The sequence below is a fragment of the Talaromyces atroroseus genome (assembly GCF_001907595.1).
Source record: "Talaromyces atroroseus strain IBT 11181 chromosome Unknown scaffold_2, whole genome shotgun sequence".
NCBI classification, from domain to species: Eukaryota; Fungi; Ascomycota; class Eurotiomycetes; order Eurotiales; family Trichocomaceae; genus Talaromyces; species Talaromyces atroroseus.
Genome location: NW_017971434.1, coordinates 489,974 through 503,835, shown reverse-complemented (window position 1 = coordinate 503,835; position 13,862 = coordinate 489,974). Strand labels below are relative to the sequence as shown.

The following is a 13,862-nucleotide window of genomic DNA, read 5'->3' as shown; positions in this document are numbered from 1 at the left end:
GCTGCCCGGCTCGGTATGCGCGTTGTCTCATGGCCCGAAGTTGGCCTCTCTTGGTGTTACTTGGTTGCAGTCTTAGAGCGATCAGTCATGGCCACGGTGCTTTGCTGCGTTCATCATCCATTGTTGTCTTAGTTTATTTGCCGAGGGCAAGTCCGGGCGTCTTTTCGCGGCAGTCTCAGCGAGCCAATATGTAGGACGACATGCCTGTTGTGGAAGCGATGCAAAAAGCCTTCGCTACAGAGCATCTTGGTTCGACTTGTCTGATAATGATATCGAATTACATATTGAAAAGCAAAGTGGAAAGGAATATAGAGCATGTGATGCCATGCTCCGTACATTTGATTTGACCGCCGGTGGACACAACTGCTTTCTGGTTTATCAACGTCAATCTTCCTCGGGATAAACCTCAGAATTCACTACTTCGTCAATATCTCAATGCCACGGCCCAAGGTAGCAATTGCTTCCAATTCGCTGGGAAAGTCCCATGCTGGCCATGGAATATATCACAAGATAGAAGCAGCTAAAGCTCATGGCTTCGAATGGAGTTGGCATTTGAATACCTTGAAGTACAGTCAAGAATCATCTCCATCCAACAGGACATGCGCCGTCAAAAGCGGCTCCGTGTAGCAGCAGTCAATCTACGACAAAGCCTCTTCGTTGTCACTCCCTTTGATTGCCCTTAATGTGTTTGGATTCTTCGACGGACTTGCGGACCCGACAAAAGTCGACAAAGGGTTACAGGAGTCGGAACTTTGGTGTCAGTTGTGCAAAATAATGCACATTCCTATTCTCCAGGTGAAGCACTATAAAATTGTCATATACAACCACTTCCGAATTTCTTCTTTCCTCCATTAGATCCCTTCTTGCGTTTATCCTATGGACCAAGCAACGATAACCCCAGAACCCAACATGATTGCCCAAAATATTCGGAGACTAGACTCCTTGCTCAAGAGTACGATCTTGTACTTGCCTACGAGGCAATGGCGTCGGGGATCCATATCAATACGTGGCAACAAATCCACGAGATCATAACCCTTGTAGACCTTCCGAACGTAGCCTTGTCTAGACACATACCATATCTCTGCACGCGTTGCTGATGACCCTTTTAATTTGATCACGCCATTGACATCAGGTGGTCTATCTAATCTCGTGTCCAGTTTACAAGAGCTCAGAGATACAGTTTCGCCAGCACAAATTGGTTATTTCCAGCTTAGTGATGCCACGCCAGCAGACATTGAGCAAATTGGCTATCCAGTCGTTGACATGGCCCAGCTAGCCTTGATGACACAGCCTCAAAATTGCCTCATTTCCCCGTGAACCTACGGAATTTGCGGTGTGCTTCCAGCTTTGGATGTGGCAAAAGCTGTGATTGGTCTGGGGTATACAGGCTGGGGATCCATGGAGGTTTTCAAATGTCGATTTGTGGAACCCGCGGCCATCGTAAACATTGCTCCAGTCTTATTTCCCCCCTTTCCTGTATTTTCTTCTCTTTTCTTTCTTTTCATTTTTTATTTTTATGTCTTTTTCATTTTCCTTTTTGAATCTATGCGCTCGTAACATTATGATCACATATTGGATGCCCGAAACTGAAATACTAATATGCATCTATGTGCAGAGTCCCAGCTGAATGAGCTAGCCGAGGTATGGAATCCTGGAGAAAGGTAATAGCGGAATACTATCTGGACGACCAATTCGTTTGAACTTGTTATGACGAGAACCGATATGAACGGTGTGGTCTTAGGAAGTCTAGCTTTGACGAAAGTCCTTGAAAGCTGGAGTTCTTTTTGATTCCGTACAGTCACAGGTATATTCTCGGAAGTACTGGCATTCAAGAGTCTCAATATTGATCTGATCTATGATTGATTCTGTATTTCAACAAGCCTATTGAGGACTGACCTCACTGTCTCCCTTGAAATACTAGCTGGTGTGTGCCAAAACCGCGGCATTGTTCGCACAATCTCTATAAGTTTCTCAAGCCCCATAATCCCACGCTGTGCATGGGTTATAGGAATATCGTCGCCTGGTAGATTCAAAGAATGATTGAAAACCTCCAGAGAGATAGGTCCGGTATAGCCGGTAGCGACAATGGCCGCAACAACTAGTTCGACAGGCATATAACCCCCTTTTGATGCTTCACACGGAAACAATCGATGTGCTCTCGACCATGGCAGGAGTGCAGGCATCGTTGAATTTTCTTCAAGTTGCTGTTTCAGTCGCTGTGGATCAATTAGTTCGGCATCGCCACACTGGAATAAATAGATCCGGTCACCCGGCACTGTAGCAACAAGGCTGGCAAGGGATGCAGTGAGAACCTCAATCGACTGCTCAATAGTTGGGTATATTCTGCCATGGCCTGCCGGATTATAGGGATCTGCAAACTCCACGGCCAAGATATTAAAGGCGTCCAGAATCAAGCCGACATTGGGTCTATTGGCGAATCGCACCACTTCCCATGACGATGACCAAGTGTTGTTTCTCGTTGCCCATGCCAGCCCTTCATATCCAATTCTCAGCATTGGGCCACCGTCAGCCTTTGAAAATTCGGTGGCCATATCCCCAAGCTCAGCTAGATCCTTGGCAGCAGTCTTGGGATCGGTGGTGACACCACTGTCAGTCCTAATATTGGCACACATGAGCACGAGATCCGTATCAAAGGCCCGCATGAATGGAAATCGCTTGGCTACGATATCAAGGCTCTGTCGCCGCTCCACTGGGTCCTTGATACCTTCCACTTGACGCGCAGGCTGTGTACATGCGACTTTCATCCCTAATGATTTCACCAGTTCGCCCAGCTTCCGGGCTAGTCTAAGATTGTCCTCTGTAGGCTCCCAGCGTTGGTTGCCCGAGAGGCCATGCTCTTCCAAGTAAGCAGCCCAGCATTCGTCAAAGAGCTCGATCCATTTGAATCCAGCATTGGCTGCTGCTTCGAGTCGTGGGGTTAGTTTATGCTCCCGCCAGTTGCCGAGGGACAGTGTGGCGATGCCGAACTCGTTTCTGGCAGACATGTCCTTCTTTTGCATTTTATTAATTTCCCATTGTTTCCTTCGTTTGTTTAGTTTCCCCTGGAGTCCGGGCAGTCTTTAAGCAATAAGTAGATTCCGTTATGTTGTCATTTATCGGTAATCCTAGACGTCAACCTCAGTTTATTGACCAAGCTTTCCCCTTTCCCACATTTGGTAATGGCCATATGAGACCGCACCGATATAAATATGCAATAAATATCTTGGATACTGCCTTTATTTTCGAGCCGTACTATGACGCACAAATTAGGCATATATTTTTGTATATGGTATACTAGGCGTCGACCGGACCGGTGCCTATTTTTGGAGACCGGGGAGGAAGAACGCTCACCCGCCGGTCATTTCTTTATCCGCGAACTTCCTGCAATTGACATCATCTGTTAAAAAAAAGAAAGACTCGTATTTAGTTAATCAAAGAGTACTAGTTATGACATCTAGTAGTAACTCAGATAGCGTAGCAAAAACAGGATATCTACTGAACTATAACCGGTATCCCATCACCTTTCTTGAGAGCCTCAGTGATAGCTTCGCACACCTTGACTGCAGCAAGACCGTCATCTCCCGAGCAGCGTGGCTCCTCTACGCCCTGCAGAACACGCCCGAAATGGTGCACCTGTAGCTCGAACGGAATATAGTCATTGACTTGGATCTCTTCGCGAATCATTGGTATATGCCAGCCAGCCTCCAATCCCGTGTCCGCGCGTCTTCAGGCCGATAAGTCTAAAGAATGTTGTCGGGCTCGCTTAGTGTGCCTTTGGTTCTAAGAATGCGATAAGAATCAGCTGGAACACCGGCCTTTGCGAACATTGGGTTGTCACCGGTCGCAGATTCCCAGCCACGTGGACTTGCGACATTGTCGCTGACAATAAATGTGCCAACGACCCCATTAGCAAACTGGAGCATGATCGTTGCCCCCTCCTCCATCAAGTCATCCTTGTCTACAGCTGCATGCTCTCGGTGGCTATGGGTAGCTATAGCCAAGATACGCACAATCCTCGATCCGATCAAATATTGTTAGATGTCAATAATCATGCACAAAGTTGGTCCAGATAGGGCCGCCACCGCCAGAGCGGGTACAGCATCAGGAAGCCTCTGAATAGTAGCCATTATTTTTCTTCGTAGTCCACAGCCCCGAAACTGCCGTCACGCTGCCAATCCGCCCAGAGGCAATGATTTAATTTCTTGTCGATGTGGATGGGTGGAAGCGTCGGTGATGTCCCACCAGGATGGTATAGTTACTTTGACGAGCCAGTTCAACCACATTTGAACCAGACTTGGAGTCGGTTGAAAAGGGCTTCTCAACCAATACTTCCTTGGGAGCAGCGCATTCAAGAAGTTCCTGGGTGACGGAGGTGTGCAAGCTTGATGAGACACAGACGATGTGCGCATCTGGTTGACGGTCAGGGAGGCCCTGCAGTAAAACCGACACTGACTTGAAGTACGATGTGCCAAGCTTTTGCGCTAACCTCTCCCCCAGTGAAAACGGGTCAATAATCACGATCAGCTCGAGAACTAGCGAGCTTTGCAGGTGCTGTGCATGGAAAGGCGCAATTGTGCCTCCTCCGACGAGAGCCACAGAGAATTTAGAATCTAGCATGATGGCAATCGTGTGAGCTAAAATATCAGACTTATATCTTATTATTAGCCACTATATTAGCAAGGCCACGACTTATAGCATGAATTGACAAATCAATAACCGTAGTTAGCATAATTAGTATGTTTAATGTTTATTGTCCTAACCGGGCCGCCAAATTATGCTGCCGGACCATGGAGAGAACCCCGACTGAACCTATTTGGGCGCCGCTCGTTAGAAAGAAAATGCGGGGATTAAGTAGCAAGAAATATTTGCTTTTGTCAATTATGCCCTGAAGCAAAAGAAAAGCACAACACAAACCAAGATGGATAATTTCCTTAGAACCTCCTACCGACATGGTAGATCGCCGCTGACGCCAGATTCGCTAAATGAGCCTCTGCAGGTCTGTTTCTTTGGTACGCCAAACGCAAAGTCACTGTCTCCAGTCCTGGTGCCCATCATTTTCCAATCTGTGCCCTCGCAATGGAAGTTTTCTCCAGTCGACACCGATCTTACAGCGGATTTCATCCACAAGCGCGGCCAGCCAGACTTTCTGGGGTCATCCATCACTATGCCCAACAAGCTCTCGTATAAGCCGCTTTTGGACGAATTGACGGAGGAGGCTCGCGTGATTGGTGCTGTCAACACCACATTTGTACGGCTGGACCACAGTGATGGTCGGCACAAACATATTGGCACGAACACTGACTGCGTCGGCATCCGTGACGTCCTAGTCCAGCATGTCGAAGGAATCACGGAAAGTGCTCACAATATTCCAGCAATTGTCGTCGGAGCGGGAGGTGCGGCTCGCAGTGCTGTTTATGCACTGTGGCGGTGGATGAAACCATCAGAAATCTACATCGCGAACCGACTACAGGCCGAAGCCGAAGAGCTCATTTCGTCATCTCGAGAAAACATGCTAGGGATTCAATTGCGGTACATCGGCAGTGTTGAGGCGGCAGAGAAGCTCCCTACGCCATATCTTATGGTGGGCACAATCCCGGACTATCCAGCTACAGAATCAGGTGAGATTGAGTGCCTTAAGGTATATAATCATTTCCTAGCTCGACAGAAAAAGGGCGTTCTTTTGGACATGTGTTATATCCCAAGTGTATCGACTAAGCTTCTTGTTTCTGGGAGAGAACAAAAATGGAAAGTGATCTCAGGAATGGATGTAGTTGTCCGCATTGTTGCAGCCCAGGCGCTGCTGTGGCTGGAAAGGGAACCCCCCGAGGTTGGAATCAAGAAGATACTTGATATCGTGTTTGAACAGGGGTTCAAAGAGAGTTTATCATACTAGATGTCAAAGTTGTAATACGGAATGTTTCTAAAGTAATAGGACATATGACGTACCATTGAAATTCAAGAGCACAAGGGGTTTTAGAGTATCATCTATGGCTGGCCAGCGGGGTTCGGGAGAAGGTCAGTTAGGCTAGAAAAGGTATTAAGGATATTGGGACAGTGTACCAGAGGCAAGCAAATATACAACCCCTGCTCTATATTGGATCTCTTCATTGTCCTACGTCGATTGAAGACCGCCACTATGTTGTTGTGTTGTTCGGACTGGGAATACATTTAGAATGCAAGGTTACAGCACCAAGCAGCTACATAGTAGACAGAAAAAAGACTTGTTTGTTTACGAATAGTATTTGAACAAACATGCCGCAGTAGCAGCCACTATATGACAATTGATCCCTTGCGACACATTCAATTTCCCCTCTTGGTGATTTGGGCAAGACCGGTGACCCAGTCTTGATGTCCCAGCAGCATCGGATTTGGCCTCTTGGTGGTCAGCTGGGCCGCGGGCTTTCCAATCTGCGATTCCTGAGTCAAGATACGCACAACGTCCCATTCAGTATTTTCGATAATCCACGCATGATACACCTCCAGCGCACTGTCCTCGTCACCTTCTTGGTGAGAACGCCATGCGAGACGGCCCGGCGTAGTCGCGGTGGGAGCTACAGACTCCCATACCTCAGACTGCAGCGGAGGAAATCCAAAAGTGGAAAATTTGAAGCTGTCCCCCTTCTTCAAATTCGGGCCAGTAGCCGGAGGGGTGATTTGGCCGACATTCTCGTAGTAGGACTCCCACTTTGTGATGTCGGAAAGATTTGCCCACACCTCCTCGGCGGTGATGCCAGGCACGAAGATCTCGTTAGAGACGTAGTTGTCAGTTGTTCCGGGTAGATATTGCTTGGGCCAAATAATGCTAGACGTCATGTTGGATTAAGGGAATGTGATGATGTTTGAACTTGGAGGAAGAAACTTGGAAGCGCTGAATGTATATAGCACACTATCCATGACGTCACCCACCCCGCCATCCACACAATGCGATGTCTTCTATATACGAATTTTTTACAGCTATCCATTGATGTGCGCATATATATACATATGTAGGTAAAAATAGGTACCTAGATATATAGTAATGGTGCCTCAATGAAATTGCCAAGGTCCCTGCGCGCACGTTAGTAACCCACCAGTCGAAGAACCTTATATAACATAACATTGCGTATGGAGCAACAAAACTATTTCGGGCTTTCGAGCGCTGACCTTTGAATGAAAACGGGCAAAGCTTGTCCTAAATACTCATCATGAGTCATTTGCAGGTGGGTGCGTGCCTAGCGTAGGTCTATCTATTTAAACTTTTGGCTAGTTTTATAGCAACCAACTTGGCTGCAGAAAATTTTGACTATATAAGACAAAGGTTTGGACCAGGAACGTACTTTCATTCTCTCGATATATTCTGTCTTGACAAGGCCTTCTCGGATCAAGATCTGGCGTCCTTTCTACACCATGGCGATTAGACCGCATGTCAAGCATACCCACGTCTATAAATCGGACAAAGCCACAGATATCCATCTTGACGTATACCTTGCCGCAAACACTGGAAGCTCAGAGTCTCCCAAGCCCGTAATCCTGTGGTTCCACGGCGGCTATCTTGTACGTTCCTCACCCTGATACCCAGAGGCTCACCCCCAAGCTCAAGTGTCATCATGACTAGGTCACAGGCAGCCGCGCTGCCATACCCAGCTGGTTTCTCAACTATGCCATTGCCCATGAATGGACACTAGTATCGGCGGATTACAGGGTCTTACCCGAATCCACCGGTTTCGCGACAACCGAAGATGCCATTGCCGCCTATGAATGGGTTGCAACTTCGCTCATTGGCCTACACCCGGAGTGTCATGCAGACCCTAGACGTATAATCGTCGCCGGTGCAAGCGCTGGAGGCTGGTGCACCTTAGTCAGTGCCCTGAGCCTTTCAAAATCATCGCAGAACGGCATCCCGAGACCCAAGGCGCTTTTCCTGCTCTACCCGTTCACCGATCCAGGGAGTGAGAAATGGGCACAGAGCCTGTCACTCCCCGATACTACGGTTGATCAAGCTATGGCGCAAAAATTACTAGATGAGATACCCAGGAGGATTGCACAAGGGGATACTAGTCTCGGAGAGGACTTTCCCAAGTCAGAAGCAGAGCTGTTGACAAGGAAACGATTGCCACTGCTCTATGCAATCCTAGAAAGAGGGATATTCCTGGATTATTTGACTGGACTATCTGGTTTTGGGCGGCAAGTAATGAGTGTAGGCTTGGAAAATGCGGTGGATGAACGCGCGAAGGGACTCTTCCCGCTCGACTTTGGCTCATTTGGGCCTTCTTTCCCGGCAACTGTCGTCGTGCATGGAACTGCTGATAGGGAGATTTCCTGTCAGGAAAGCGAGAAACTGGTCGCGAAGTTAAAGGAAGGGAGTGCTGCGGTTCAGTATTATCCCGTTCCTGGGGCCGATCATGTCTTTGAGCTGGAGTTGGACGAGTGCCACCCAGATGCTGGGGCGCAGGATTCGAGCTCTATCCTTTTACGGGCTTTGCAGGCTCTACAAGGATACGTTAATGCATAGGATTCTTGTAGTATTTGTATAGCTCTATTATCATGTTCTGTTTCAAATATTGATAAGATGAGAATTGGGAGAACCAGGGCTCGATTCGGAAGCTGTAAAAATATACAATGTAAATAACACTTAGCTAGGAATAGATAGGGACAAAGAGGAATAAAGAAAAGAACAGAAAGGGAAAACAAGAGAGGAGAAAACGGTTATTATCCTGAGGCATTTCCACCTTGCCGCTTGTCAAGATGAATACCTAAGGTTCGGCTTCTAAAAAAAAACCGCATACAATCATACTAAGAAAGAAGAACTCGGGAGTGTCGTCAGGCCTATCTCCAGATTAAAGGTCAGCCCCTGCCTCCTTCCTGATGCTCACTGGCTGAACAAGCCCTAACACGTAATTATCATTTCTGAATGGCTTGCACAATCTCTAGGAACAGTAAAATTTATTTACAAGGTACTATAACTGTCGTACCTTGCCGAAAAAACACTATTAAGGTGGGCATCTAATGAGCCACATACCATCAGTACTCGTCCAGATAAAGTGTACAGTGTTCGATTGTGCCTCGACGCCTTTTTATTGGACGCAGCCTTTACAGTTGGACCGGATAAAATAAAATCTGCCAATGTGCTGTCACATCGGAGATCATCCCGTTCACCGACATAAGCTTTACCTAGGTATGATTTCTGAAGCCAGCAGCGCGGGGTATTCGAGCCTATGGAACTCAACAACCCATCTTTTGGAGCTATAGAAAAGACACCAACGCGCGTATTATTACTCCTACAACCCATATATATGCGTCTAATCAAAGGTACTATCAAAAATCTCGGTGCGTACGTGACCTTTGTATCCCACAGAACTTGAAAAAGTTGGAGCATCGCAGTGGAGATTATATTCCCCGCGATCGTCACAACTAAGAAGATGGTCCAGTGCATCCAAAATATGCTGCATACAGTTTTAGTGCGGTAGGAGAATACTTTAACCGCAATTCAGGCACGCCAATATGATTCTCTTTGAGACAAACGTACTGCGTGGCGCTGTTCTACACAATTGGCGCAACGTAATTAGGTATATGTCTCGTATTCAATTCCACTGTCTTCTTTGAACGAAGCTAAAGCTATGAGTTATTTCGTCACAACGTATATATTCACGCGGTATAATTTGCCTCTCCGGGCCGGTCATTCACCTAGCAGATGCCAAACTATATAAGACAATACTCAATGCAATTGGCCCAGTATTCAACCTCGCTAAGAAATCAGGACAACATCTTTCTACCAAGCTTTGACAAAGGCACTCCCCTACGGCGTAATTATGGGACTAAGGGTCAAGGTAAATTCAAGATTATCTATTTCTGACTACGGCTCAAGATAAATGCATCAGCCAGCGATTTCATTGGTCTACCATGTTTAATAGAATCAACTGGAAATATAATGTATCTTGAGGATGCGATATTTTGAGTCTTGCAACAAATAATATGCCGCCGGCGCAGCTTCTAGCATGAAGCGTATGATGCCGTTGAATGGCCCTTCGTCCTGGATAACTAATAAAGTGACTCGAGCGCAGCTCGTTCCTGTGGCGCTGTGAGCACATGACTATAGGAAATGGTACGGTCCGGGGTAGAATGACTTGATTTTCAACACCGCTAGCAATAGATTTTGATACAAGGTATGATTTACCACTTAAAACGTAGAGATTAGAAAGACTAGCTTACCTGGGACTGGCTCACTATAGTGACCTTATTCGCCTTGAAGGAATACAAGTTCATGTTTGCAGCCTAGTTAACCCTAAATCATAGATAGTTGTGCCTCAAGTATTAACACACTAGTACCAGCGCAGACCACATGGCTAGAGTATGACTGATAAGCTAGCTACACACAACGGTTCATCTCACATGGGATGATGTTCGAGGAGCTTGAAGCTCAATAAGCAATCAAAGACTTTCACAAATCGGCGTTAATATCCTTGGAACTTTTAAGATAGACAATTTCATTGAAGGATAAACCTTGAATAACTTGGTAAACTATTTCAAACGACGAGCCTGTATCTGGACATATCGGACAACATTGAAGACCCATCGGGCCGAGGATCGGGTTCTTTAGGCTTTACCCGGCCTTCCAAGCCGGCCCCACTACGACCCCACGATCTCGAGCATTAACCCTATTAGGTTAACGCAATCTATCAATTTATGCCCCTTGCGGCGCTATCGGACAAAGTACATCCCGCTCAAAGGGGGCTCTGTCTTATAACGGCCGTAATATGGGTGTCCTAATATGCCTTTCATGTCTTTGGTTGCACGAATCCCGTACAGGAAACAGAAAATAGGAGCTTCATACGTCAAAAATTGGAGAACAAAGAAGACGACGCCATCGCCAGCTATAATACCCAAAATACTATATAGGGTCTCATCGTTTTACAAGCTCTTGCAGTTGTGTGCCCTTCAATTGCCTCCGGCAACCCATCTACCTTTTTCACCCATTTGAGATCCTAGCCAGCCATGGCAAGCCTTGTTCGCGACTCAACATTGGGAAACATCATACGAATGGTAACTAGGAATCGATTCCTGATATACCCCGAAGAATTAGATGGCTTTGAACTCCGCCCTGAGCAATTCCAGACCTCAGGTGATGCTGAGAAAACAAAGCTACAAGCCGACTTAGAAAAAGGAATCCTCGTCTCCCCAGAAGATGATCAAGGGCTATCCGAATCAGATGCATCAAACGATGGCTACGATATTATTGTTGGCTGGTATGGATCAGATGATCCTGAAAATCCTCTCAATTGGTCGTCTGTTAAAAAGACATGGGTGACTTTGTTGATATCGTAAGCCTGACTGTCTCGTACTTATGGAACCCGAAGAATTTGACTACTGGACATGTCGTTAACGTTCGATATAGTGTTTATTCGTTTATCGTATACTGTGGCTCCTCTGTCTTTGTCCCCAGTTATGAGTTTATGATGTTCAGATACGGAGTTTCAGAGGAAGTTGTTTCGCTTACCTTGGCAGTATACGTCGTAGGATGTGGGTATTTTCTCCCTCACGCAGATACTACTTGATAACATCAACTGAAACATGCTCTATAGATGCTACTGGTCCAATGGGCTTTTCACCTTTGAGTGAGATTGCAATTATTGGTCGCAACCCTCCTTATGTCTTCTCTTTTCTGCTCTTCGTTATTGTCTCTATTATTCTCCCCTTCATTGACAACTTTCCAGCTATAGTTATCCTACGATTTTTTCAAGGATTCTTTGGCAGTCCGTGTCTAGCTAGTGGTGGAGCTTCCATTCAAGATATTTTTTCTTGGTCTGCGGCCCCCTACGGGTTCATATACTGGGTCGGTGGTTTCTACTGTGGCCCAGCAGTCGGGCCACTCCTAGCAGCGTACGCCGTTGCCACCAATTGGCGCTGGCCATTATGGGAAATTCTCATTATGTCGGCCCCATTCCTGTTTATTTTAATTTCGCTGTTGCCCGAAACGTCTCATGCAACTATTCTGCTTCATCGTGCCCAGCGCTTGCGTCGAATTACTGGCAACTCAGGCATATATGCCCCGAGTGAAATGAAGAATCTAAATTTTAAAACCATTCTTATCGACGCACTAATCAAACCCACCGAGATTGCCATCAAAGACCCTGCAGTGGCGTATATCTGTGTCTATACCTCTATGGTCTACGCTATCTACTACTCGTTTTTTGAGGCTTTCCCAATTGCTTACAGTGAGGCATACAACATGTCGCAGCAAGCTATAAGTCTTCTATTCCTTGCTATCATTATTGGATGCGTGATAGGAGCCTGTCTCTATGGTTCTTATCTCAAGTACTCGTGGTTCCCGTACTATAGGAGCCACCCTCCAACACAGGAATCTCGCCTCATCGCCGCAATCCCTGCCTCGATAACACTTACTATCGGCCTCTTCTTATTCGCGTGGACAGTCCGAAGTTCTATCAACTGGGTTGTCCCAACTATTGGCATTGTCCTCTATGCAGGGTCATCGTTCGTTGTTTTCCAAACAGTCATTTGCTACATCCCACTGTCTTATCCTACGTATGTGGCATCCCTGTTTGCCGCAAGCGACTTCACGCGTGGCATAACAGCTGCCGGCTTTGTCATGTTTTCGCGATATATGTTTGTTCATTTGGGTATTGGGAAAGGTGTTACAGTTCTGGCTGGGTTGTCCGTACTCGGGATCATCGGAATGGTTTTTCTCTGCCACTATGGTGCCAACCTCCGAGCACGAAGCAAGTTTGCGGCATCCTAGGTGAAAAGAGATGGCGATACAGCGTGGTATTAATAGATGCCAAGACCCGGTTTTCTCCAAAGCCTGTCTCCTGTCGTTCAGTAAATGTGTCGTTTCCATGGTTTTGTTACAACTATGTACGCATAATTACTTTTTTGTCGCACATGTATACATTGGAGGGACAAGATTGATACAGAAGATAGACAATAAGTATACCCCATACCATAAACATAATTTTTTGCAATTTGTCATAGTTTCGTAGTTCCAACGACGTAATCCGGTAGCGATTTGAAAGAGCCATCCATAACTTCAAGAATTGCGAGTCTTACTTTGAATACTATTTCAATCATTTGATGCGTACTAGCCATGAGTTTCCGAACTAAGATTAATATAGTAGAGCACAGACAAACCCTGTAACGGCCACATTCGAGTGTACTATCTGGGTGGGTATGGTTTAGTTGAGGTAAAGTGGCCGAACGGTGCCCCACTCGTACGGCCGTTAGTCAGTGGGGCCGGGACAAGATCGTGCGGATCGATCTGGCAACCGCGGACGAACTATTTTTCCCTTTATCTTAGTAACGACGGATTCGGAACGCTGTATAAGCTAGTATTGGAAATACTATATAATTGCATATCTAACTAAAAAGAATGTTCAAGGGGCCATTTGAGGCCATACTTATGCTTCTCCAGGAGGGCTCAACTAGGCCACGTATTCCGAGGCTTTTATTCGCCCAATTAGGTGAGATTTCGGGCCGGTGGTGGATTGCAGACTGAATCCGAAGTAGCGGTTATAATCTGCTGTCACTCAGCTATCATCTACAAAATAGTTTTCTTGTACGTAACATAGAGTATATTTAGGATATCATGCAGGTCCACAACCATGCTGAGAAACATAGGAGGTGGTCGTCTAGGATGGAAAGTCGATTGGTCAAGGTCTTAAGTCTCTATCTCTACATAGTAACAAGCAGTATTTGGTTATAACATTCAATTTTAAAGATAGAGCTGTGAACAATTTGCAACATTGAAGTATATTTTGTTTGCCTCTCTGTCTGTGTACACGTGTACGCGTATATTTTTCATCAAAAAAACATTCATAGTATTCTTCGATAATTGCACAGGTGGTTTAGGGTTAAGATTTGTGAGAAGCGCG

General features: G+C 46.2%; 6 protein-coding genes across 6 annotated transcripts, besides 1 other annotated feature; 3 read left to right on the top strand and 3 right to left on the bottom strand.

The window, feature by feature from the left end:
* Nucleotides 1–1,746: 1,746 nt before the first annotated feature.
* UA08_02317 (hypothetical protein) lies at nt 1,747–3,020 on the bottom strand (the record flags this gene model as incomplete). The annotated part of the gene is made up of 2 exons (XM_020264345.1): nt 1,747–1,780; nt 1,897–3,020. 2 exons carry the CDS (start codon nt 3,018–3,020, stop codon nt 1,747–1,749), a joined length of 1,158 nt encoding a protein of 385 aa, XP_020121922.1.
* A 720-nt stretch (nt 3,021–3,740) lies between these two features.
* UA08_02316 (hypothetical protein) lies at nt 3,741–4,617 on the bottom strand (the record flags this gene model as incomplete). Its single annotated transcript, XM_020264344.1, has 2 exons — nt 3,741–3,991; nt 4,260–4,617. The coding sequence occupies 2 exons, from the start codon at nt 4,615–4,617 to the stop codon at nt 3,741–3,743; spliced, it is 609 nt and encodes a 202-aa protein (XP_020121921.1).
* A 301-nt stretch (nt 4,618–4,918) lies between these two features.
* On the top strand, nt 4,919–5,893 carry UA08_02315 (hypothetical protein; the record flags this gene model as incomplete). The annotated part of the gene is made up of 1 exon (XM_020264343.1): nt 4,919–5,893. The coding sequence occupies one exon, from the start codon at nt 4,919–4,921 to the stop codon at nt 5,891–5,893; it is 975 nt and encodes a 324-aa protein (XP_020121920.1).
* A 407-nt stretch (nt 5,894–6,300) lies between these two features.
* Nucleotides 6,301–6,813, bottom strand: UA08_02314 (hypothetical protein; the record flags this gene model as incomplete). The annotated part of the gene is made up of 1 exon (XM_020264342.1): nt 6,301–6,813. One exon carries the CDS (start codon nt 6,811–6,813, stop codon nt 6,301–6,303), a length of 513 nt encoding a protein of 170 aa, XP_020121919.1.
* A 573-nt stretch (nt 6,814–7,386) lies between these two features.
* Nucleotides 7,387–8,491, top strand: UA08_02313 (hypothetical protein; the record flags this gene model as incomplete). Its single annotated transcript, XM_020264341.1, has 2 exons — nt 7,387–7,533; nt 7,595–8,491. The coding sequence occupies 2 exons, from the start codon at nt 7,387–7,389 to the stop codon at nt 8,489–8,491; spliced, it is 1,044 nt and encodes a 347-aa protein (XP_020121918.1).
* Nucleotides 8,492–10,971: 2,480 nt separating this feature from the next.
* UA08_02312 (hypothetical protein) lies at nt 10,972–12,733 on the top strand (the record flags this gene model as incomplete). Its single annotated transcript, XM_020264340.1, has 3 exons — nt 10,972–11,297; nt 11,372–11,496; nt 11,559–12,733. 3 exons carry the CDS (start codon nt 10,972–10,974, stop codon nt 12,731–12,733), a joined length of 1,626 nt encoding a protein of 541 aa, XP_020121917.1.
* A 555-nt stretch (nt 12,734–13,288) lies between these two features.
* Nucleotides 13,289–13,519: a repeat region (Identified by RepeatMasker using a combination of RepBase library and repeat library created with RepeatScout).
* Between the last annotated feature and the right edge of the window lie 343 nt (nt 13,520–13,862).